Raw genomic sequence first — 27,099 nt, forward strand, 5'->3', positions numbered from 1 at the left:
ATGTCATTGTGTTTTGACCATGTTTAAAATAGTCTCAAAATGTTCCATATTTTTCATAGGCTTTTTATAAAGACTGGAGGAAGAAATATTCTTATAATTTCTAATAACATGATTAATCTCTGTTTGAGTCCCAAATAGTCTGATATGGTCTATATTAGGCAGGCATGCTGTACCAATTTATCAAGTTTTTTGTGCAATTCAAATATAAACACTTTTTGCAGGTGGTACAGACTGTATGTTAATTCATATTTATGTATTCATGTGAATGAACATTAATCACGTTTACTTATTTGTGACTTGATTTAACGCATCACTAACTCTAATAGCTCAAAATATATGGAAGTACACAGCTAAAATGAATTTTTACTGTATGCCAATTTAATTATCCTGAGAAATCCTGGAAATTTTTTACTTTTACATTCGACTTATTCTTTTGGAGAGTGATTCTATAGGTTTGATGGAATATATTTTTAATAATTTGAAAAGAACTGCTTAGTCAACTCCTTTTAAAAAATCCTTTACATTCTTTTGTGATCCAGATGATAAGATGAATGAAAGCTCTGTTTTTACTGGCTCTGTTTTTATCCTGATGAATGCTTGTTTCTGTTTATTTTAGCATATGATTACCCTGAAAGAGCAGCTATCAAAACAGCATACAGAAGCTGATAGTACCATCAACCAGCTGAAACTTGACATAGATTTTGAAAGAAGGAAAGTGTCTGAAGTAGAAGCTGAGAAGATGGAAATGAGTAAGGAACTAGATACCCAGAAATTAAAAATGAACCACTGTACGTTTGCACTTAATGATCTGCATATGAGTAATCAGCAGCTTCAGCATAACATTAAGGATTTACAAGAACAACTAAAGAAATTCCAAAATTGTAACTTGAATAATAAAAAGGAAATTGCAGAATTGAAGCAAAATCTGAAACAAAAAGAGGAGGAACTTTCTGTTTCCCAGAACAAGTTAACAAAGATAATTAATCAAGAATCTAACAGTAACTATCAAGATCTTTCACTTAAAGAAAGAGAAGCAGAAATTGAAAAACTAAATAAAGATATTTCAGAAAATAAACAACTAAATCAAAATTTGGAGAAATCAGTTTGTGATCTTAAAATAGAAAATGGAAAGCTGCTGGCAGTCTGTGAAGAACTAAAACAGCAGTTGCATGAAGCCTTTGCTGAGAAAAATAAGATTTCCCTGGAAAAAGATACTATGTTAGAGGCTTTGAAAATGGAAAAAGGACAGTTGGAAACTGAATTAAGCCAGACTGAAAAGCGGCTGTTGGAACAAGCACAAAAATATGAACAAACCATTGAGGACCTGTCAAATGCACGTAACATGAACACCGATGCATTACAGCTTGAACATGAGCGTCTAGTGAAATGCAATCAAGAGAGGGACTTTGAGATAGCAGAACTCAAAAGAAACATTGAGCAGATGGAAGCTGACCATGAAGAAACTAAAGAGATGTTGACAACTAGCTTAGGAGGACAAAAGCAGTTGACAGAACTCATAAAAGAGAAGGAGATGTTTGTTGAAAAATTTAAAAATAGAGCTCTAGAGTTGCAACAGGAACTTGAGGAATATGTTAAGGATTCCAAAAAGCATGATATTTTAAGACAAAATTTAGAAGAAAAGGACAAAAGTCTTGCAGCCATGAAAGAAGAAAACAATCATCTGAAAGAAGAGATTGAAAGACTAAAGGACCAGCAAAGCAGATCTCCACCTGTGGCTGAGCCTAAAACACTAGATATTATTACTGAACTTGAAACTGAGATAGCACAGTTACATGTAATAAAGAATAATCTTGAGGAGGAAATAAAACTTCACAAAAAAACAATTGAAGATCAGAGTCAGAAAACTGTGCAACTTCAACAGTCTTTGCAGGAGCATAAAAGGGAAATAGGTGAGTCTAAATTTCAGTATGAGCAAATGAATGTCACACATGAAAAGCTTTTCTTGGAGAAAGATGAGGAAATTAAAAGTTTGCAGAAAACAATTGAACAAATTAAAACTCAGTTGCACAATGAGAGGCTCGTCTTTCAGACAGACTCCTCTGATCTCTTTCAAGAAACCAAAGCCCAGGCACTTAATGGAGAAAATGGTAACGAAAAACATGACTTGTCTAAGTCTGAAATTGAAAGACTAGTGAAAGGTATCAGAGAGAGAGAAAGGGAGATTAAGCTTCTGAATGAAAAGAATGTCTTTTTAACTCAACAAATTGATCACTTGTCTAAAGATCAAGTTGGTAAACTCACTCAGATCATCCAAGAGAAAGACTTAGAGATACAAGCTCTCCATGCAAGTATTTCCTCTTCATCATATAGACAGGATGTTCTGTACCTTCAACAGCAACTGCAAGCCTATGCCATGGAAAGAGAACAAGTGCTGGCAGTTTTGAGTGAAAAAACTAGAGAAAACAGTCAGTTAAAAACAGAGTATCATAAAATCATGGATATGGTGGCAGCTAAGGAAGCAGCTCTGATGAAGTTGCAAGAAGAGAACCAAAAATTATCTAATAAGTTTGAAAGTAGCAGCCAAGATATGTTTAGAGAGACTGTTCAGAATTTGTCCCGTATCATTCGAGAGAAAGATATTGAAATAGATGCCTTGAGTCAAAAATGCCAAACCTTATTGACTGTCCTACAGACATCCAACATAGGTACTGACAGTGGATCAGGAGGTGTTAATAGTAATCAGTTTGAGGAGCTTTTACAAGAGCGTGATAAATTAAAGCAACAAGTAAAGAAGATGGAAGAGTGGAAGCAACAAGTAATGACTACAGTCCAGAACATGCAGCATGAGTCAGCTCATCTCCAAGAGGAGCTACACAAGCTTCAGGCACAAATTTCTGTTGACAGTGATAGCAATTCTAAATTACAGATAGATTATAATGGCTTGATCCAGAGTTATGAGCAGAATGAGAAAAAAATGAAAAGTTTCAGTCAAGAGTTAGCACAAGTTCAGCATAGTATAGGACAGCTTCATAATACCAAGGATCTTCTTCTGGGAAAACTTGATATGGTAACACCACCTCTGCTGATGGCTTCTTCTGTTTCACAAACATCAGATATTCCAAGCAGTACTCCTCCTGAAATAGTCAGTGATGCATCCAAACTCCTTCAACAGGAATTGGAGCAGCTTAAAAAAATGTTACAAGAAAAAGATGACACTATCAGAACTCTTAAGGAAAATAATCAAAGATTGTCTGATTCCATGGCTATAACATTAGAATTAGAAAGAAAGGGACAAAAGGACACTGATCCAGAGATGAAGCAGATAAAGGGAAAATGTGATGTTTTCCAGAAGTCACTTAGGGAAAAAGACCTCTTGATTAAATCTAAAAGTGATCAGTTACTTTCTGTAAGTGAAAATCTTAGTAACAAAGAAAATGAAAATGAGCTTTTAAAACAAGCTGTCACTAATCTTAAAGAAAGAAATCTAATTTTAGAAATGGACATCTGTAAGCTGAAAGAAGAAAATGAAAAAATAGTAGCAAGGTGCAGGGAGAAAGAAACCGAATTCCGGGCATTACAAGAGACTAACATGCAGTTTTCAATGATGCTGAAAGAGAGAGAATTTGAATCCCACTCAATGAAAGAAAAAGCTCTTGCCTTTGAAAAACTATTGAAAGAAAAAGAACAGGTATGTGAGGAATTTTTATTTGTTCTATTAGTTATAAATATTTAAGTGAGAAAATACAAACTTGAAATCATACATATGACTGAATTCTCACAAATATAGTCTGGAGGTATTTGCCTAAAAGCAGCTTCTCATCTACTATATGAAACCTCGCAGAAGTGAATGAATTTCAAAGTTTAGTGGGTGTTTTGTTCAGGATCTCTTAGAAACCTGTATTTGTCTTCAAAGGTTATAAGTATTACTGTTAATGTTTAAATAAACCACTGCAAAGTAACCTGACATAGTTTAAGTATGATGATATTTTTGGCATCACTTAGAGCATTTTGTATCTACCAAGTGGAATCTAGAGCACAATTTCTCTGAAAAAGAATGTCTTTGTAGATTTTAAAAATGTACTTTTTATGTAATTCAAATAACTTAATCTTTATGGCAGTTAGAATTGTGTGGGTGTTTTTTGGTTTTGGGTTTTTTTTTATCCATGACATCTTCAGACACATGTGAAGTACTCTTGCCAGTCCAAATTTCTTACTCCGTACTGTTCTAACTAAATACTGTGAAATTGCAATGATAAGGCACTTCAGTGATTTAAAATACAGTTTGGTTATGTAAAAACTATAAAATGTCATTGTGGGGTTTCATGTTTACTCTTGATCTTGTATCAAATAAAGTTACAAATAAAAAGATTTTTTTTTAATGGCCAGCCCTGCAAACTCAGCCAGGCTCTTGAGAGTCAAACTTGTTTCTCTCCATCTCTTGCATAATCCTCAGTAATAAAAGTCCTGCAGACTAAATTAGGCCTCTTGGTGTCACCAGTGCAGCCCAAATGTTTTAAATGGGGTTTCACAAATATAACTGACTGGAACTTAGTAAACAACTTATTTGATGTTGCACCAGATAGTATAGCTCTCTCTCAGCTATGTTGGCTGTGCAGAGCTAATAAGAGTAGTAACTAAATAAGAAGAAGTTTCTAGCGTTTTTGTTAAAGTCAACTGATATGATTTTGAATACATGCAGAGAGCAGATCTGTGTAGATGGAAGATTCCATTTTTTACATAATCATTTTATTTTTATTACTGAAAGTTCATAGTGGGCCTAAAAACATTAGTAGCCACTGTTTGTTTGTTTATTTCATTTCTACTCATCTGACTTTATACCTTTTGGAATGTGTTTATTTCTATATAGCTATCATAAACAAATAACATAAATAATAATATAAACCACATGCCCAAAGAAGATTCAAATCAAGTTACTTTAGAAACAGCTTCTTAACAGGAAGTATAGCTTCAGAAATTGTGTTTAGGGGAATTGCAATTTCGAAGTTTACATGTCTGAAATGGAGGGGTGCTAGATATTTATTTTACTGCTGTTAGTGAATACATTATATTTGTGCATGACTTCAGAAACAGTTTTTAATCTATCAGACAATATGCCAATAAAATCATTGCAAAATAGACAACTGTTTCTTCAAAGGATCTTCTGTCCAGTAAGCACTCTCGTCTTCTATCCATGTCTGTCTATTTCATCTTTTTTTTTTTTGGAGTGCAAGTTCTTTGGAACAGAAACTGTACCTCCTTTTATACAGTGTCTTGCATGTTTATGCAGAAATGCCTAATAAATAGTTATAATAGACTCGTTTAGTGTTTTAAACAAATAAAAAAAGTTTTTATACATTTCTAACCTTTCTTTAATTGTATGTCCTCCTTCCAAAGGGCAAGGTGGGGGAGTTGAATCATCTGTTAAATGAAGTTAAGTCAATGCAAGAAAAGGCTGTTTCTTTTCAACAAGAAAGAGACCAAGTCATGTTAGCACTCAAACAGAAACAAATGGAGAGCAGTGCCCTACAGAATGAGGTATGACATTAAACAAGAGTAAAGCACAAAAAGGGTGAGTGAATAAGAAAAATCAGAGAATTTACCGTGCCTTAAGAATTCTTAGATAAGTATAAAAAAGGCATCTAAAATATATATCTATGCAATACAATTAGGGCTGTCCATTAATTGCGGTTAACCCAAGTGATTAACACAAAACAAATTAACAAGACTAAAAAAGTCATGATTAAGAGCAGTTTTAATCATACTGTTAAACAATAATAGAATACCAATTTAAATTTATTATAAATATTTTTGAAGTATTTCAACATTTTCAAATATATTGATTTCAATTACAACACAAAATACAAAGTGTACAGTGCTCACTTTATATTATTATTTTTTATTACAAATATTGGCACTGTAAAAAAAACCCCAAAAGATAGTATTTTTCAGTTTACCTCATTCAGGTACTGTAGGGTAGTCTTTTTATCACGGAAGTGCAATGTACAAATGTAGAATTTTTTTTACATAACTGCACTCAAAAACATAGGCTCATAAGTTTTACAGTTTTAAGTCCACTCAGTCCTACTTCTTGTTCAGCTAATTGCTAAGACAGACAAGTTTGTTTACATTTACAGGCGATAATTCTTCCCGCTTCCTATTTACAGTGTCACCTGAAAATGAGAACGCATTCTCATGGCACTGTTTTAGCTGACTTGCAAGGTATTTATGCACCAGATATGGTAAACATTTGTGTGCCCCTTCATGCTTCAACCACCATTCCAGAGGCCATGCTTCCATGCTGATGACACTTATTAAAAAAATAATGTGTTAGTTAAATTTATGACTGAACTCTTGGGGGAGGATTTTATGTCTCCTGCTCCGTGGTATCGCATTCTGCCATATATATCACGTTCGGGCAGTTTGGATGACGACCCAGCATAGGTTGTTCGATTTAAGAACATTTTCACTGCAGACTTGACAAAAACGCAAAGAAGGTACCAATGTGAGATTACTGAAGATAGCTACAGCACTCGACCCAAGGTTTAAGAATCTGAAGTGCTTTCCAAAATCTGAAAGGGACGAGATGGGGAACGTGCTGTCAGAAGTCTTAAAGGAGCAACACTCCAATGTAGAAACTACAGAACCTGAATCACCAAAAATGAAAATCAACCTTCTGTTGGTGGCATCTGACTCTGATGATGAAAATGAAGGTGCATTGGGCTGCACTGCTTTGGCTCATTATGAAGCAGAACCCGCCTGTTCTCACTGTCAGGTGACATTATAAATAAGAAGCAGGCAGCGCTATCTCCCATAAATATAAACAAACTTGTTTGTTGTAACTATTGGCTGAACAAGAAGTAGGACTGAGGGGAGTTGTGGGCTCTAAAGTTTTACATTGTTTTGTTTTTGAGTGCAGTTATGTTAAAAAAAAAAATCTACATTTGTACATTGCACTTTCACGACAAAGAGTGCACTACAGATTAATAGAAATACTATTTCTTTTGTTTTTTACAGTGCAAATATTTGTAATAAAAAATAATATAAAGTGAGCACTGTACACTTTGTATTCTATATTGTAATTGAAATCAATATATTTGAAAATGTAGAAAAAAGCCAAACATTTATAATACATTTAAATTGTTATTCAATTGTTTAACAGTGTGATCAAAACTGTGATTAATCATGATTATTTTTTTAATCTCACCATTAATTATGATTTTTTAAAAAATAATTTGAAAGCCCTAAATATAAATCAAAGGAAATAATTTGATTTGCTTATAGTATCATGCACAAAGAAGCATGTGTCATCGAACATACACTATATTTACCCAGGTGCAGCATTTACGTGATAAGGAGCAGCGTCTAAACCAGGAACTGGAGAGGTTGCGCAATCACCTCTTAGAAATGGAGGACTCCTATACACAGGAAGCTTTAGCTGCAGAGGACCGAGAGACCAAGCTAAGAAAGAAGGTCATGGTTTTGGAGGAAAAACTAGTGTCCTCTTCTACTGCAGTGGAAAATGCCAGGTAATATTTGCCTCCATCCAGCATTAGCATTTCCTTGAATAATTGAAGTATTCTAGAGTGATGGTGATACGATGTTTATTAGCTTTAAAGAGCATAGATGTGCTAAGCGCTGAGTAAAATGAAGGCATGGAACATCGATATTCTTCGAGTGCTTGTTCATGTCAGTTCCAATCAGGTGCATGTGCGCTGCATGCACAACAGCTGGAAGATTTTTCCCCTAGCAGCATCCATAGGGTTGGCCTGTGTGACTCCTGCAGTCGTGCCCTCATGGCGCCCAATATAGGGCCTTGCCGACCTGCCACCCCCTCATTCCCTTCTTACACCAGTGATGGCTAGCTGGAACTTCCCTCGCTCTTGCTTCTGCAAGTGCCTTTAACAGTGTCCCATTGTATTTTATATATAGTTAATAGTTTTTGTCTTAAGTTAGTAGTAGTAGTAGTAGTAGTGTTAGTTGGCTATGTTTTCATTGTGGGGGGGGTTCTCCCTCCCCCATTTCTCCCTCGCCACCAGGCATGCCTTGGTCGCTGGGGTTCAAACCATGTGGTGAAGTCTGCGGAAGATTGATGCGAAAAAGTGACCCACACACTTTTTGTTTGAAGTGCCTTGGCGAGAGTCACCAGAAGGACAAGGCATGATCCGACAAAGTGGGTACTCGCCTACGAAAGCTCATGCTCCAATACGTCTGTTAGTCTATAAGGTGCCACAGGACTCTTTGCTGTTTTTACAGATCCAGACTAACACGGCTACCCCTCTGATACAGAAGGACAAGTGCCGCATTTGTAAAGGGTTTGGGCTGAGGATCCTTAAGGATCGCGAGCAGAGACTCAGACTTATCTTCATGGGGGCAGCCCTCCACCTGCAATCCAACCCTGGGTTGGCGGAGCCCAGGCCAAGTGCCACTGCCTCCGTGTGCAGTGCAACAGCCCCGATGGTGCATGCATCAGCTCCTAGAAAGGAGACTAAGAACTCCTGAATCATAGAATCATAGAATATCAGGGTTGGAAGGGACCTCAGGAGGTCATCTAGTCCAACCCCCTGCTCAAAGCAGGACCAATTCCCAACTAAATAATCCCAGCCAGGGCTTTGTCAAGCTTGACCTTAAAAACCTCTACGGAAGGAGATTCTACCACCTCCCTAGATAAACCATTCCAGTGCTTCACCACCCTCCTAGTGAAAAAGTTTTTCCTAATATCCAACCTAAACCTCCCCCACTGCAACTTGAAACCATTACATCTTGTTCTGTCATCTGCTACCATTGAGAAGAGTCTAGATCCATTGTCTTTGGAACCCCCTTTCAGGTAGTTGAAAGCAGCTATCAAATCTCCCCTCATTCTTTTCTGCAGACTAAACAATCCCAGTTCCCTCAGCCTCTCCTCATAAGTCATGTGCTCCAGCCCACTAGTCATTTTTGTTGCCCTCCGCTGGACTCCTTCCAATTTTCCCACATCCTTCTTGTAGTGTGGGGCCCAAAACTGGACACAGTACTCCAGATGAGGCCTCACCAATGTCAAATAGAGGGGAATGATCACGTCCCTCAATCTGCTGGCAATGCCCCTACTTATACAGCCCAAAATGCTGTTAGCCTTCTTGGCAACAAGGTCACACTGTTGACTCATATCCAGCTTCTCGTCCACTGTAACCCCTAGGCCCTTTTCTGCAGAACTGCTGCCTAGCCATTTGGTCCCTAGTCTGTAGCAGTGCATGGGATTCTTCCATCCTAAGTGCAGGACTCTGCACTTGTCCTTGCTGAACCTCATCAGATTTCTTTTGGCCCAATCCTCTAATTTGTCTAGGTCCCTCTGTATCCTATCCCTACCTTCCAGCGTATCTATCACTCTTCCCAGTTTAGTGTCATCTGCAAACTTGCTGAGAGTGCAGTCCACACCATCCTCCAGATCATTAATGAAGATATTGAACAAAACCAGCCCCAGGACTGACCCTTGGGGCACTCCGCTTGATACCGGCTGCCAACTAGACAAGGAGCCATCGATCACTACCCGTTGAGCCCGACGATCTAGCCAGCTTTCTTTCCACCTTATAGTCCATTCATCCAGCCCATACTTTTTTCACTTGCCGGCAAGAGTACTGAAGGAGACTGTATCAAAAGCTTTGCTAAAGTCAAGGAATAACACGTCCATTGCTTTCCCCTCATCCACAGACCCACAGTGGTACCCACAGACTCCTGGCACCAACATGTCACCAAACATAAGACTTCTGGTAGGTGCCGATCTGTATCCCCGGTGCCCCAGAAGAAAAAGGCAGGAGAGTGGTTGCTGTTCCCCTCCTAAGCCTAAGGAGACACCGGCAGGGAGACCTCAGCCCACCCAGCCTACTTTGGGCCTGGCAGCTCCCAGGGGCTCATTGACTCCTGCCCCGCAAGGGGTCCAGTTGAGTCCGGCCCACTCCCATTCTCTGGACTGTCATGGCCGGGACATTCAACTCCACTCCAGAGACTTTTGAGGTGGTGCAGGACCTTATTCGTCTGATGGCTCCGCCTTCTTCAAGGAGGGACGAGGCACCGGTGATAGGCCAAAGTCAGCAATGATGTCACGCCACTCCCCTGCTCCAGCACACTACTTCCTGGTGCCATCTGCCCATGGAGGGGAACCGCATCAGTCCCCAGAGGGTCTGCATCACTCTTCAGCATCATCCAGTACTGCTTCTCCGTGCTCTTCTTTTTTGGAGACCTCGGAGTCCGAGGCAGGGTCATATCGTCCAGCAGCAGCAGGTCTAGATCTAGGCAACACCGCCAGCCTCCTCCGTGACCATGGCCACCTCTGTGGTAACTACCAACTCAGTGGCCCTTTTGGACTCCCTGGGCCCAGCGTCAGAATCAGGCGTCAAGATCCAGATCAGTGTTGATCGCATCAGCATTCGTTGCCCCTCCGCAGGAACTGGCACCTGGTCCATCTCCGGTGATGACTCCTGCACCCCCGCCTGCCGCTTTGAGCTCGGCACTGGCAGCCTCAGCACAATCAGCATGCCAGTCCCATGAGCACCGTGACTCTCTTGGCGCCGAGGGCAGTGACCAGGGCCATGGGCCAGTGTTTTCGTCCTCGTCCTGCCCAGATGAGGCTGTTCTGGGTACGTCAACGGCCCCGGCCTTGGAGGAGAGTAGGGTCCTGCAACAGTTGTTGCACAGAGTGGCCCAGAACCTGGGGAACCAGGCAGAGGAAGTGGTAGAGCATGCGGATCCCATGATGGACATCCTTGCCCCCTCTGGACCCTTGCGTATCACACTGCCAGTTATTAAAACTATAAACGAAATCACAAAAACTTTGTGGCAGACCCTGGCCTCCTTGCCCTTCCCCATCCCCCCCCCCCCCCATAGCAAGGAGGAATGAAAGACGCTATTTTGTCCCTTCAAAGGGGTATGAGTACTTGTACACTCACCCTCCACCCAACTCCCTGGTGGTGGATGCTGCGAACCAAAGGGAGTGCCAGGGGTTCCAGGGACCCTCCCCTAAAAACCGAGAGGCCAAAACTTGACTTATTTGGGAGGAAAGTATAATCCACAGGTGGTTTACAGCTCTGAATTGAAAACCAACAGGCCATCATTAGCAGATACTGCTTTAACACATGTGGAGCGATGACCGAGTTTGCCAAGCTGTTACCACCAGTCTCTCGTTCTGAATTTAATGCCTTCGTTGATGAAGGCAAACTCATTTCTAGGGCCTTCTTGCAGGCGGCTCTTGATGGCGCGGATGTGGCCGCCCATACAATGGTTACAGTGGTGGCCATGAGGAGATCCTTTTGACTCCAGGTCTCTGGACTACCTCACAAAGTCCAACAGACCATCCAGGACCTACCTTTTGAAGGTCAGGCATTGTTTTCTGAAAAGACAGACAGAAGACTTCACAGTTTAAAGGACTTGAGGGCTACGCTCAAGTCCCTGGGTATACATACCCCCGCCACACAATGCAGGCATTTCAGGCAGAAACCTCCTCTGCGGTTTTACCAGCACAACCAACAGGATGGTTCCCGGAAGAGGAATCTGAGTGGCAGGAAGAAGCTGCACCCATCCTCAGGGCAGGGCTCTGGCCAGACCAAGCCTTCTGAGGGCCAGAAACAGGCCTTTTGAAGGTGCGCAAGAGGATAGCGTACCAGATCAAGAACTGCATCTACCCCACCTTACCTTTTCATCAGACTATCCCCTTTCTACCATGCATTGTTCCTTATCACTTCGGACTGCTGGGTGCTCCGCATGGTAGAGAGGGGATACTCCATCCAATTCTGTGCCCTCCTGCCCTTCCATCCCCTTCCGTGTCCCTCTTCAGGGATCCCTCTCACGAGCAATTCCTTATACAGGAGATTCCTCGCTCCTTTCACTAGGGGCAGTGGAAGAGGTTCCTCAGGAACAAAAGGGCAAGGGCTTCTATTCCCGATATTTCCTAATACCGAAAGCCAAAAGAGGGCTCAGGCCTATCGTAGATCTGCAAGAACTCAACAAGTTTATGAAGAAACTCAAATTCCTCATGGCCTTTTTGGCCTCCATCATCCCTTCACTGGATCCAGGAGACTGGTATGCCACCCTCAACTTGAAGGACGCTTACTTTTACATAGCAATAACTCCGTCCCAAAGAAAATACCTCATGTTTGTGATGAACAATACCCGCTACCAGTTCACAGTCCTCCTGTTTGGCCTGTGAACGCCACCTCACGTATTCACCAAGTGCATGGCAGTCGTAGCCACATTCCTGTGCAGGCGACAGGTGTTCCCGTACCTCAACGACTGGCTGATCAAGGGCCAATCCAGGGCTCAAGTAGAGATGAAAATCGCCTTCATAAGAGTGTCTTTTGGTGAACTGGGTCTGCTACTGAACGAGGGGAAATCAAAGCTGTCCCCGATTCAGAGGATAGAATTTGAAGGGTTGGTACTGGACTCGACGCAGGCAAGGGCATTCCTTCCTGAAGCGAGATTTTGAGCTCCCAGCAACATCATTCAAGGTCTGAGGCAGTTCCTCACCTATACAGCATGGAACTGCCTGAAACTTCTAGGACACATGGCTGCTTGTACCTACATAGTACAGCATGCTAGACTCAGACTTCGACCTCTTCAGTCATGGCTAGGGTCAGTGTATCATCCAGCCCGGGACAGTTTGGACAGAATTGTAACCCTGCCTTGCCCGGTACTCAACTCCCTCCTGTGATGGCTCGACCCGCAGGTAGTATCTGTAGGGGTTCCCTTCACCATCCCGCAACCATCCCTCTCACTAGTGACAGATGCGTCAGACTTGGGTTGGGGGGATACATTTGGGAGACCTCAGAACACAAGGCCTCTGGTCTCAGGCAGATCTTGCGCTACACATCAATGTCAGAGAGCTGAGAGTGGTACGCCTGGCATGCCAGACTTTCCGAGCCCACCTAACAGGGAGATGTGTATCGGTCATGACAGATAACACCACGGCGATGTTTTACATCAACAAATGGGGCAGAGGGTGCACACTCCTCTCCCCTGTGCCAGGAAGCCCTCATGCTTTGGGACTTCTGTGTAGAACACTCAATACACCTGCAAGCATCATACCTCCTTGGAGTACAGAATGAGTTGGCGGACCATCTCAGCAGGTCGTTCCACGGCCACAAGTGGTCCATCGCCTGGACGTCGTGAACTCAATATTCCATCAGTGGGTCTTTCCCCAGATAGACCTTTTCGCCGCGTGATGCAACAGGAAGTGTCAGCAGTTTTGCTTCTTCCTGAATCGCAGGCTGGGCTCCATCACAGATGCGTTCCTCCACCTATGGGGAGGCCGTCTCCTACACACATTCCCTCCCGTCCCTCTCGTTCACAAGGTGCTCCTCAACATATGGAGGGAAGAAGCTTCAGTGATACCAATAGCTCTAGCTTACCCCGCCAGCAGTGATACACATCACTCCTGGAAATATCCGTGAAAGCTCCAGTCACCTTGCCGCTCTTTCTGAACTTACTAACTCAGAATCACAGCTGTCTCCAACATGTAAACCACGAGTCACTCCACTTCGTGGTGTGGAAGCTCTATGGCTGAACCCAGTGGAGCTTTCTTACTCTGATCAAGTCAGACAAGTTCTCCCTGGCAGCAGGAAACCCTCCACAAGAGTTACGTACCTTGCCAAGTGGAAGAGATTTTCAGTCTGGTTGTCGCAGCACCATTCGTCTTCGCCGCCGCCTTGGTGCCACTAATACTGGACTATCTTCTCACCTCAAGCAGCAGAGACTGTCTGTGTTGTCAATAAGGGTTCACTTGGCTCCCGTCTCTGCCTTCTGCCCAGGTGCAGAGGGATGCTCGGTCTTTGCCAACCCGTTGGTCAGCCATTTTCTTAAAGGTCTTGACAAGCTATACCTGCAGGTCCGACAGCCTGTCTCAGTTTGGGACCTCAGTTTGGTCCTATCCAGACTTATGGGGCCGTCATTTGAGCCTTTGACGACGTGCTCCCTGATCTATCTCTCACACAAGGTGGCGTTTTTGGTAGCAATAACTTCGGCTAGGAGGATGTCAGAGCCCCCTTACACTGTATTCCATAAGGACAAGGTTCAGCTCACCCGGCTTTTCTCCCGAAGGTTGTCTCCCTGTTTCACATCAACCAGGACATCTTCCTCCCTGTTTTCTACCCTAAGCCGCACTTGAGCGGCAGGGAGCAAAGACTTCATTCACTGGATGTTCGCAGAGCACTAGCCTTCTACATTGAGAGAACGAAACCGTTCCGAAAGTCTGTCCAGGTATTCACTGCAGTGGCAGACAGAATAAAAGGTCTTCCTGTCTCTTCTCAATAGATTTCATTGTGGATCGCATCCTGCATCTCTGAGTGCTACAACCTGGCAGGGGTGCCTGCTCCTTCAATCACTGTGCACTCCACCAGGGCTCAGGCCTCTTCAACGGCATTCCTGGCGCAGGTTCCCACCCAGGAAATCTGCAGAGCAGCGACGTGGTCCTCCATACACACTTTCACCACGCATGATGCAATCACCCCAATACTAATTTCTCCCCACTGTTACTCAGACCTTCTTGTCAACTGTCTGTAATGGCCACTCTCTTACCACTTCAAAAGTTATTTTTCCTCCCTTGGTATTCTGCTGTTAATTGGTTTATCTTGTTAGCCTGACCTCACACTTGGTAAAGCAACTCCCATCCTTCCATGTATTTATACCTGCTCCTGTATTTTTTCACATCATGCTTCTGATGAAATGGGCTCTAGCCCACAAAAGCTTATGCCCAAATAAATTTGTTAGTCTCTAAGGTGCCACAAGGATTCCTCGTTTTTATTTTGTTCAGAGTTATGAACATTTCAGAGTTCTGAACAACCTCCATTCCAGAGGTGTTTGTAACTCTGAGGTTCTACTGTATTCAATAAGCAGTTTACACACTATACTACACTACATTCCTGTTCAGCTGAATGACCTGGGGGACATTCCCAACTTTTGGATCAATGGAAGTGCTATTAATTAACATGGGGAATGCACTCTGGATTCAGATAACTATCGGCTTATCAGATAGAGGGAATAAAGAGTACTGGAATTATATGGGTGTGTGTGTATGTATGTATATAAAAAAATATTTTCTTTTCATGAAGCCATCAAGCCAGTCTGCAGGTGGAATCCTTGCAAGAGCAGCTGAACCTAGTGTCCAGACAGAGAGATGAAACTCTGCTACAGCTTACCATGTCACAGGATCAGGTGAAACAGTATGCACTGTCACTGGCCAACCTGCAGATGGTACTAGAGCAATTCCAGCAGGGTAAGTTGCATCAAAAATCTTGAAGAAAAGATTGCAATGAACATTTTCAGTCAGTATAATAGAGTTGTGGTTTGGTGCATTGTTTTTAATTTTGGCGATCACCAATTGCATTCAAGTAGATTTTAATTTCAAAATCTCAATTTTACCTTTAATACACTTAGGGTGAAATTCTGGCCACATTGAAGTCAATGGTGAAAATCCCATTGACTTCAGCGGGTCCAGAAATTTCACAGTTAGCGGTGCTGTATTTGGATTTCCATACCTTAGGTTTTGTGATGTGTAGCAGTAAAACCTTGAGGATTAGAAAGTGTGAACTAACTGTGTGGGTTTTGGTTTTTTTCCCCCTTTTAGAGGAGAAAGCCATGTATTCAGCGGAACTAGAAAAACACCAAAAACAGACTGCAGAATGGAAAAAAAAAGCTGAAAAGCTAGAAGGAAGGGTTGAGTCTTTACAGGTGGGCTGAGAAGATTTTTAAATTACTGTATTAAATAATCCCGATTGTTGGGTTTTAAATACCTTATTACACAGGAATATATTAGATAATGCTGTTTATAAGTCATTAGTAAAATTTTTGACTGGTGGAAGGGAGGAGAAAAGGAGGGCAAGCTAGCCAATTAAGTGAAATTGTGCTGATTATTCATTTTCCTCATATGTTTACAGTCCAAGAATTTAAAATAACAGTGATTAAAATCTTTGAGTTTGAAATACTTTATTTTTGTCATCACAATAGATTATTGTGATAGTGACTTTCCTCTCCTTACAGGAAAGTTTAGAGGAAGCAAATGCTGCCTTGGATGCAGCATCAAGGCTGACTGAGCAGTTGGATCTCAAAGAGGAGCAAATTGAGGACCTTAGGAAACAAGGTAAACAAGTTGATTTTTTTTCTAAAAGTGTGCAAGAAATTGAGGAGATGGTGTGGTACTCTGGGAAAGTTAGCAAAGGTGTGAACTAATAACTTCTTTGAGTGTTGGTCCCTATGAATATTTCACTCTGGGATACAAACGTTCTCCATGCATCTGGGACTGGAAGAATCTTATCCATTGGTCCATACCTGCTCCCTTGCTCTCCTTGTGATTCAAACCACAGGCATAAGGGGCAGTGCAGACCAACCATCTTTCCAGTTCCTCCTTACTGACATATGATCTGTGATGGACCCTCCACTGTCCAGAGCTGATCCTTCTCTTCATTCTGTAAATATTCAAAATAACATAAAGTTTTGTGAGGTTTTATAGACTTTCTGCTAGCTAGTATTAGTTTTATTAGTATAGTTAGCTATTAGTTAGAATCCCACCCCAATCCCTCCGGTACGCTCCTATATCCCATACTGGGAAAGCTGGATTATGCCCAGGATACCAGGCTTCAAAACTGTTTCCTGTCCTTGCTCCTTTTCAGTCAATGACAACCAGCTAATGATGCCTTTATTGCCTCAAGGAAGCATATCTCCACTAAGTTCAGTATCTGCCACTCAGATAGTCCCAGACTAGGGGGACTCCTTGTACATCAGCCATAGTCATCGAAGAGCTTGCCTCCCTGCATGATGTCATACTCAGGAGCAGGAAGAAGCAAAGCTAAAGATCCTTCGTCTGAGTGGTCTTATGAGAGTAGGGGACATTCATAAACATAAAAGCAGATTCCTCTGTAAATCCACTGCAAGGAAGAGAGATCCCTCCCTGACCCTGTCAGAGTGGGGAGAGTCTTTGGACCCAGGAACTTAGGCCCTCCTAAGCCGCATGGCCATGATTAAAAGATGCATAGGAGCAGAGCTCCTTCTGTACTGAACTCTGCACCAACAGTGGCACCAGCTCAGACACTGACAAAATCTAAGTACTGGGACTCTAAGGACCCAGAACTGTTGTTGTTATCCATGAAGAGCACTCAAAGGGAGATGCATTATGGGCACCCCTGTAACGGTTCACCAACCGCTAAGACTCTAGCTATGTCGACACCAACAGTGCCAGGTGATAAGACTCCATTATTCTCAAGGAGGGCAGAGACTTACACCTCTCTGGAGGATATGTTCCTCCTACCAGGTCTGAAAACTCCCCTACTGTCAGGGCCATCCTGACTAGGGAGATTATGACTTCAGGAGGAAGCAGGGTCTCTGAAAGAAGTCAACCTTCCTGTTTGCTATCTGCAGCTTCAGTGGTACCACCACACCATTGATGGAGATGGACCTGACATTGTTAGGAGAATCAAATATACCAGAGGAACTTCCATCAACTCCACTGAGAGAGATCAGCCCAGACAGGGGATCAAAAGTCTCCTGCAACCAGCCTCATCCACCCAACCTAGCATATCTTTCTTGGAAGCAGTAGTACCCACTGCCGTCAGGGCCTCCACAGCCTACATTTGACCCCTCCTACTTGGTATTGGTACTTGGAGTCCATGCAAATGAGTAGGGAGTCATGTTACCCTCTCCTCCAAGGGGTCAGTCAGAATCTCATCTGGAACCCACAGAAGAGGAAGAGGATGAGCTGGAATCACCAATACCAACAGTGAGATGGTCACTCAGGCTTCACTCTCTCCTCCAAATGTCCATTGAAAGTTCCAGGAGTTGCTATGGAGGATGGCATAGGAGTTGCAGATCTCCTTAAAAGAGATCCAGGACACACTGCATAAACTTCTGGATATCCTACAATCCATGATACTCAGTTGAATAGTGCTCCCGATCAGTGAAGCCATACTGGAACTGGCAAGACCCGTATGAGATACGTGACATGTGCCGCTACCCCCAAGAGGGTAGAAAAACTGAGGGAGCAGAGTTCTTCTTTTCCCATCCTGCCCCAAGCTCCTTGGTTGTTCAGGCAGCCACTGAAAGATCCAGGCAGCATCACCCCAGGGTCACCCCTGCAGATAAAGAGGCCAAATGCTTAGACCTTTTCAGGTGGAAAGTATTTATGTCTACTAGCCTCCGATTTGGAATATCAAACTACCAGGCTCTGCTGTTCAAGTATGATTTTATAAATTACATAAAGTTTCTGGGCTTCAAAGAGAAACTCCCTCAAAAAGACCAGGCTAAATTTCAAGCCCTTACAGATGAAGGCAAGTTAGTGGCCAGAACCTCTTTGCTTGTTGCAGGAGACATAGCATCAAGACGAATGGCAACTGCCCTAGTGATGTGCTGTCAGTTGTGGCTACACACTTGAAGAGTCCCTAGAAAAGTCCAAAACACCACAGAGGACTTGTGCTTTGACAAAACCAGCCTTTTTAATGAAAAGATGGATGATTCCTTGCACTTGTTAAAGGACCCCCAGGGCAGCCCTCTGTTCCCTGTATACACACCAATCCGGTAAAGATGATTTTATAAGCAGCTGTGCAAACATATGCCCTTTCTACACCCTTTTATTATTAGTGTTTGTATGAGCCGCCTTGCAAACGGCAAAAGGTGCAATGATCTAGATTCGCTGCTCCTTCTACATCAGCTGCATCTACTCAACCTCAACCCCTGCAAAAAAAATAGTTTTGACAGGACACTCAGAAGCTGTGAACTGATGTTGATGCCATATCCACTCAATTCCAAGGTTCACTTTGGTGGTCACCTAGCCCAATTTTCCCACAATTGGAGAATAACAACAGACAGATGAGTGCTGGATATTATCCATCCTAGCTATACCATTAAATGTATCTCTCTATCCCATTCAAAACCCTGTTCCCTATCCATCTTCAGAGATCACTATCACAAGGGGACTCTCCTGCAGGAGATTGTTTCCTGTCATAGGAGAGAGACTATTGAGAGGATGCCACCTCAGCATCAGGGAAAAGGATTCTATTTGAAATATTTCGTGGTCCCCAAGAAGGGAGGGTGGAGACCTATTCCTTACCTACTTCAACTCAGTGTTTTTATTTGTAAACAGAAATTTTGCATTATCACAATGACATTAGTAATTCCATCCCTGGTCAAAGACACATGGTTTATAGCTCTTAATGTGAAAGATGCTTATTTTCATGTGTACATTCACCCTTCTCACAGAAGGTTCCTCAGATTTGTAGTGGGTCCTGACCGCTACCTGTATAGAATTCTTCCATTTGGCTTGCAGCAGCACCCCATGGTCTTTACAAAAGTCTTTGCAGTAGTAGCAGCACAGCACAGTTACAACAGCTCCACCATCCTCCCATACTTAGATTGCTGGCTTTTGAAAGGCAGGTTGTTACGGAGTCACCGGACCAATGCTCTGGAACTACTCCATACGAAGCCAGTCAGGACTCTGGGGGAGCATGCTTCCTCTCTCTGAGCATACTGTTGCCAGGGCAAGAAGCTTACACAGCTTCGACCTTCCTGGGTCTGACCTCGGAGCATTCAGCATCCCCTTCCACACTGTGCGTTTCCCACAGTGAGTCCACCCGTGCGGGGCTGCTGGGGGGAAGCCAGAGGGCCCTACACCCCAACTCTTCAGTTAGCAGTGACTCTCAGTCAGCATGTAGAACAGAAGGGTTTATTAGTTGACAGGGAGACGGTGTAGGACAGAGCTTGCTATCATAGAAATCAGTGACTTTCACCCAAGTCCATGTTGAGGAGTCCTGAGCCAGACAGCCAGGATTCCCCCTCTTCCAGTCTCCCAAGCACACTGCCAACCTCCAGCTACACGACCTCAGAAACCCCCGTTGCTCCTCCTCCTTGTCTTTGTCTCGTTTCCCAGACAAAGAGTCACTTGGTTGTATTCCCCCTCCTGGGTCTCAGGTTACAGCACCAGTCATAGCATATGTGCAGGCAGCTGGAGCAGACTCACTTGCCCCAGAGGTCTCAGCCAAAGTCACACACCCCTATTCCCAGCACCAACATATTGGTGCAGCACAAAGGGAAACTGAGGTGCGCACAGTATTCTTGCAAAACAGTAAAACTCACATAGGCTCAATAGTAAGACTCACATACAACATAACAAGGGAAAATCCCCACTTCGTCACACAGGTCCCGACCAGAAGTCCTGGCATCAACTCCATTGCTGCTCCATCTCTTAACATTTCTGAGTATCCGCCTGAATTTGGAAAAATCTATTCTGACCCCGACACACTCCATAGAATATAGAGGAGCAACTCTGGACTTGAGTCAGGGCAAGGGCTTATTTTGCTACAGACCAATACCATGCCACAATTGATCTAATAGACCAAGTCATGTGCAACCATCAGATGTCACTTTGGGTATGCCTCACTCCTCTAGGGCATGTGGCATCATGTACTTATGTGAAAGGAAGGAGGAGGATCCGGGGAGCTACAGGCCAGTCAGCCTCACCTCCGTCCCTGGAAAAATCATGGAGCCAGGTCCTCAAGGAATCAATTCTGAAGCACTTAGAAGAGAGGAAAGTGAACAGAAACAGTCAGCATGGATTCACCAAGGGCAAGTCATGCTTGACTAACCTAATTGTCTTTTATGACGAGATAACTGGCTCTGTGGATGAGGGGAAAGCAGTGGATGTGTTATTCCTTGACTTTTGATGAGGTCTCACACAGTATTCTTGCCGGCAAGTTGAAGAAGTTTGGGCTGGATGAATGGATTATAAGGTGGATAGAAAGCTGGCTAGATCATTGGGCTCAACGGGTAGTGATCAATGGCTCCATGTCTAGTTGGCAGCCGGTATCAAGCAGAGTGCCCCAAGGGTCGTGATTTGGAGGATGGCGTGGACTGCACCCTCAGCAAGTTTGCAGATGACACTAAACTGGGAGGAGTGATAGATACCCTGGAGGGTAGGGATAGGATACAGAGGGACCTAGACAAATTAGAGGATTGGGCCAAAAGAAATCTGATAAGATTCAACAAGGACAAGTGCAGAATCCTGCACTTAGGACGGAAGAATCCCATGCACTGCTATAGACTTGGGGCTGAATGGCTAGGCAGCCGTTCTGCAGAAAAGGGCCTAGGGATTACAGTGGACGAGAAGCTGGATATGAGACGACAGTGTGCCCTTGTTGCCAAGACGGCTAACGGCATTTTGGGCCATATAAGTAGGGGCATTGCCAACAGATTGAGGGACGTGATCATTCCCCTCTATTTAACATTGGTGAGGCCTCATCTGGAGTACCGTGTCCAGTTTTGGGCCCCACACTACAAGAAGGATGTGGAAAAATAGGAAAGAGTCCAACGGAGGGCCACAAAAATGACTAGTGGGCTGGAGCACCTGACTTATGAGGAGAGGCTGAGAGAACTGGGATTGTTTAGTCTGCAGAAGAAAAGAATGAGGAGGGGTTTGATAGTTGCTTTCAACTACCTGAAAGGGGGTTCCAAAGAGGATGGATCTAGACTGTTCTCAGTGGTAGCAGATGACAGAACAAGGAGTAATGGTTTCAAGTTGCAGTGGGGGAGGTTTAGGTTGGATATTAGGAAAAACCTTTTCACTAGGAGGGTGGTGAAGCACTGGAATGGGTTACCTAAGGAGGTGGCGGAATCTCCTTCCTTAGAGATTTTTAAGGTCAGGCTTGACAAAGCCCTGGCTGGGATTATTTATTTGGGAATTGGTCCTGCTTTGAGCAGGGGGTTGGACTAGATGACCTCCTGAGGTCCCTTTCATCCCTGATATTCTATGATTCTATGAAGTGATGCCATTTGCCAGATTCCATTTCTGTTGCCTACAAGCTTGTCTCTGAACAGTATATATACCCTCAAGGTGAAGGCTTCGCTGACATGGTGGAAAAACCCTCAATGTGTATGCATAGAGAAACACAAAATGGTAATTACAGATACTCCCTTTCATATAGATGATCACAGAGCACAAGGCACTTGAACACCCTGGGAAACTAGAGTGCACATAAATCTCCTGGAACTAAGAGCATTCTGAAGCTTGCATGTCATTCTTACCACTCACATGATCCTGATATATCCTGATAATGCCAGACAAAATTATGGCAATGTTCTACATAAACAAGCAGAGGGGGCAAAATCCACCCACCATAAGCGGTCAACTTATGGAATTGGTGTATTGGGAACCACATTATGCTGTCATTGCATCTACTGGGTGGCCACAATTCACTGGCAGACAGCCTCACCAGACATTTTGCCACTGATCATGAATGGGGACTACATGACTCAGTGGTGAGCAACATCTTCACTTAGAGGGGATCCCCTTCTTGAGATGTTTGCATCCCAGGTGAGCAGGAAGAGTGACACATCCTGTTCCATGAGACTTCAGGGACGCAGCTCTGAAGGAAATGCTCTCCTGTTGTCCTGGACAGGCCACCTGAGGTATGCCTTTCCTCCCATTCTGCTATTACCTCAGGTTCTGTGACAGAGCGCTTGTCATTCTCATTGCTCTCAAATGGCCCAGGCAATTGAAAGCTATTCATGCCTTCACTCACCTTGTGATATCAAGTGTCTGATTAGAACCCTCCCACCAGTGATGAAACCAACCCCACAATGGGAACTCATCTTCATATTCTCAACATTGACTAGGCCGGGGTCATCACTTATTTTTAGTCAAGGTCCAAATTTATTGGTCAAGGTACAGTCAAGGTCCAGATTCCAGAGAAAATAATACAAAAATAATAACAATAATGATAAGTAAATACAAAGATTTTGTGGTCCATTTAAAAGCATCTAGCTAGCAGTCTGGATTTGGTCCATAATCTGCCTATTGACTACCCATGGACTAGGCCTATTGACTACCCATGGACTGTTAGCCATGTCCCACTTGTCCATAAAAGTTGCCTTCCTGGTTGCCCATCACGTCTGCTAGAAGAGTAGGTGAACTCAGGACCCTGGTGGCTGATCTACCATATGCTGTAGTTCACAAAGACAGTCTCGCTATGGCTGCACATAAAATTCACCCCTGAAGTAGTTTTAGATTTCTGCATAAATCAGGCGATACACTTACCTGTGGGTTTTTTCTGAAGCCTCATATCACCAATGAAGAGAGCAGACTTCATTCCCTCGATGTGAGATGTACATTAGCATTTTACCTGCAAAGAATAAAAATGATCAGAATGCCACCTAGATTATTTGTTTCTATAGCAAAATGAATGAGAGGGCAAGCTTTATTCTCTCAAAGAATCCCTAAGTGCATCTTGGGTTGTATCTCCCTTCCTACAAAAGCAGCCTCAGTAATCATTTCATGAGGTGTCCTTACTTACATTTGCAAAGCAGCAATGTGGAGCTCTAGCCATACTTTCATGAGGTACCACACCCTCTTCAAGCCTCCACAGATGATTAATCCTTTGGGGTGGCAATCCTACAATCCTAAACTGCTTGCAGCTTTGCACCCTCTTCCTACCTCAGTATTGCTTGTGAATCATACACAGTGTAATACAAACAGGGGTGAGCACTCGAAGAAGAAAAGGAAGTTATTTTATTGTCACTGGAGTTCTCTGAGATCTGTGGTCCCTGTCTATGTTGCACAACCCGCCTTCCTTCCCCTCTGCTTCAGACCTTTAAACAATTTGCAGTAGAGAGAGAACCAGAGGTGGTTGGTTTCCACCATCCTTTATGGAGTTCTCAAACTTCATTGCACTGCCACTTCTGATAACAAAAATTACTACATGACCCCAGGAGGGGACCAAAGCTTGAGTTCCACCACACAGGGCAGGGGGGGTGAGGTGCGGGTGGCTAAGCCAAAACCCTACTGCTCCAGGCAAGGGGTCTGTAACCTGAGACCCGCCACCCAGGGATGAATCCCTCGGGCTTTGGCTCTGGGCAGCAGGGCTTGGGCTTTTGCTTCAGTCCTAGACCCCAGCAGGTCTAACACCAGCTTTGGTGACCCCATTAAAACAGGGTCGCGACCCACTTTGGGGTCCCGACCCACAGTTTGAGAACCACTGCCTTATATCATTGTTACAAAGCACAAGGAGAGCTAAGATGTAGCCATAGACCAATGAACACTGCTTGCAAATTCTTCCAGTCTCAGGTGTGTAGAGTGCATGCATACCCCACAGTAGAACACAGGTAGCAGCCATGCATATTGGGTTACAATAAGGTAACTTCCCTTTTTTCCTCTTGTGAAGTAAAAGAACAGTTTTGTGCCATCCTTGACAATCTTTAATTTTTTCTTATAAACTGATGATTTGAAGGAAGTTTATAGTTCTTTTATTGATGATCTCCTACCAGGAGAAGCCATTTGTATTCACACTTCTTTCTTAGATACCTGTGCCCTTAAGTGAGTTTTGTCACCTTCTTTAAAAGCATGTTTTTAAGGTGCTCAGATATGACAGTGATGAGTGCCATAAAAATATCTTAACTATAAATAGTTTCCATAATAAAATATGGATATGCAAATAGAACTTGACTTATTTCCTCTCTCCTGGAGCGTCAGCTTTTTTTCTTGAACATTAACTGTTTTTCTGTTGTGTTTATTATCCCGGGTCTGTGTTTTTATCCTGTTTAAAAAAATACCGTGTCTTTGATATAAATTGTATTTGGAAGTTTTGATCTGAATTAAATAGTTACAAAATTAATAATAGCAGAAGAAAAATGAAAGGTAAATATAGAGACAAGAGAGAAAGATGTGCTCAATTGAGATTTGAAATGAGATGAAGAGGCAGTGAGGCAGAGAAGTAGAAGATGTTCCAGGTAGCAGAAGTTGCACCAGCAGAGGTGAGATTGGATGGAGGGGCATTCAGAAAGGTAGTGATTGATATTAGAGTAGAAAAAGGATATGATGTGTTATGGTTTGACATCTGTGTGGCAATAGGCAAAAAGCAATTTATATTAATACTTTCTGCTTGTTTTTTTAATCTTCATAATAAAGCGTCAGATCACCTCACGTACACCTATCTCCCACTGACATCAATGGGAGTTATGTGCCTATATCAGAGACTGTATTTTCGGATCTGATTTCACCTGTTTTGGAATGCAAGATTCTTGATTGCACTATTGTTTAGAAAGATGTCTTGAACATATTCTTGGATTAAGTACTCTAAATGTTGTTATACTGTACTTTATTTTTAAGACAAAACTTGGCCAGACAGTGAAGGAGTTTGCCAGGAGAAACAATTTTGAAAAAGATAAATGGCTTTTGCTTTATGACTGCACTTAGACATGAATCGTGTAAAGAAGAGTTGTGTGGCTTTTTCTTTCATAAACAAGCTGGAGATTAATGATTCATTGTCATAAAGTTTTAACATTAAAACAATGTTAGGAAACCTTAAAAGGCACAGTAACATTGTAGCGAAAATGATCAAATCTGCTTTTTCATCTCTCTTATCAGCACATTGTATGATATGGTCTCAAGTTCCCAAAGTGAAAACTTAAGTTGTGAAAATTTAGGTGTTTATATATGGCAAACAAACATCAGTAAGGCTAGATTGTGAGAATACTAGTTTTAAAATAGATGCCTCTGATGCAATTCAAATAATTGCTATATGAAGAACTTTGGGTTCATTTTGTTTTTATTTTCTTGTTGAATTAATTGTTGTTGCCATCGGAGTGGTCTGATAGCATCAAACGTGCTAACTCTCCTACACAGCTCTGTCAGTATAACCCAGTCCTTACCTGTTATCTCTTCTGCATTAGTCATGTTCCCTTCTTGAGTCAAGATTTATAGTTATGCCATTGCCTCAAGTTTTATGGTGGTTTTGTGATCTGAACAAATACCCACAAATAATTAAGGGTACTGAGTTTGTTAAATAATCTAGCCCAGTTTTAAACCTTTTTTTCCAGGCATGAGGGGATGTTCTGTACCTGTCTTGTTACCTTTTCCTTCTCTTCTTTCTTGCTCTTCTGACCATCCCTCCTCTATCCAGGTGCCCTAGTCCAACTGCTTTGCCATTACTCTACTTGCATGCCCTGCTTTCAACCTACCCAATTCACTGCATGGATTCAGGCTTGATATGAGAGTCTAGGGGTAGGAAGAGAGCCAGAAGGTGCCCATGTTAATTAGTGTCTGAAGATGAGGGGATGGCAAAGGGTCACTTGTGCCCTGCAGTCACTAGCAGCTCTTGGTTTTTCTCATTCTCTTCCCCCTGTCAAATGGAAATTATTGGAAGATCCTTCTTCTTTTGAGTTTCCTTGGGGGAAGGAGCCCAGAGTGTCTCATCCCACCCTGTAATGGTAGCTTCTGCTGTTGAGCAGTGAACATATTCATCTGATTCCTACTGCTCATTTTAAAACTTTTTTGGTGTTTTTATTTTTTTGTTCCTCATCTGCATTGACCAACTCATTCTTGTCCCTTAAAACAAACTTTTCATTTTAAAGCAAACAGATAGGAAAGCTTGGGGTTAGAGAGGAAGTAGGGGTGCAAAGTAATTTGGCAACTCTCAGCTATTTCAGCAACTATTCTCCAGAAAAGCTGTGACTCTTACTAGTTCATTGAATGAGTAAAAGCAGCAAAGAGTCCTGTGGCACCTTTATAGACTAACAGACGTATTGGAGTATGAGCTTTCGTGGGTGAATACCCATTTCGTTGGATGCATCAGATGCATTGAATGAGTGTTTACTCAAATTCCAGTTGTGTGTGCGCAAAACTTGGCCTCCTGTGGGCAAAGTTAGGGGTATTTTCCCAAGTCCACATATGACTTTTACAGCGTAAATTAAATGTCAAGCTGCAACATGAAGATGCAGCTAGTTACCTTTTTTGGTTTGAGTTGAACCATCTGTATATATAGCTTGATTTCAGTATAGTCGTTCCATGTGAAACTCTCCCTGACACCAAGGACCAAATTGAACCTCGGCATAAGCAGACAAAACTCCCCCCCCCCTCCCCCGTGAGAGGGTGTGCTCATGCCAGGGTGAACTTAGTCCCATAGTTTTGCATTTGGTGATTGTGGTGGTGGGAAGGTTGGTAGGTCTCAGTAGGTTTGAACTTACAGGCAAGGTTGGATCTTAGTATGGTTTCAAACAATAATATGATATTTGCAGTGTTGTTTTAGCCATGTTGGTCCCAGGATATGAGAGAGACAAGGTGAATGAGGAAATATTCAAATCTCAGGAAGAGCTCTGTGTCACTCAAAAGCTTGTCCCTTCCACCAATAGAAGTTGCTCCAATTA

The 27,099-nt window shown here is 42.9% G+C and overlaps 1 protein-coding gene across 2 annotated transcripts in view; it reads left to right on the top strand.

Annotated features, from left to right (window-relative positions):
• Window positions 1-27,099, top strand: part of TRIP11 (thyroid hormone receptor interactor 11) — an 83,149-nt gene that overhangs the window by 42,669 nt on the left and 13,381 nt on the right. For both annotated transcript variants that reach the window (XM_039537135.1, XM_039537134.1), the window contains exons 11-16: window positions 617-3,649; window positions 5,356-5,496; window positions 7,294-7,487; window positions 15,033-15,196; window positions 15,548-15,651; window positions 15,961-16,060. In XM_039537135.1, the coding sequence (XP_039393069.1) occupies window positions 617-3,649; window positions 5,356-5,496; window positions 7,294-7,487; window positions 15,033-15,196; window positions 15,548-15,651; window positions 15,961-16,060 (3,736 nt within the window). The remainder of the gene's footprint in view (window positions 1-616; window positions 3,650-5,355; window positions 5,497-7,293; window positions 7,488-15,032; window positions 15,197-15,547; window positions 15,652-15,960; window positions 16,061-27,099) is intronic.

The sequence above is a fragment of the Mauremys reevesii genome, linkage group 4 (assembly GCF_016161935.1).
Source record: "Mauremys reevesii isolate NIE-2019 linkage group 4, ASM1616193v1, whole genome shotgun sequence".
NCBI lineage: Eukaryota > Metazoa > Chordata > Testudines > Geoemydidae > Mauremys > Mauremys reevesii.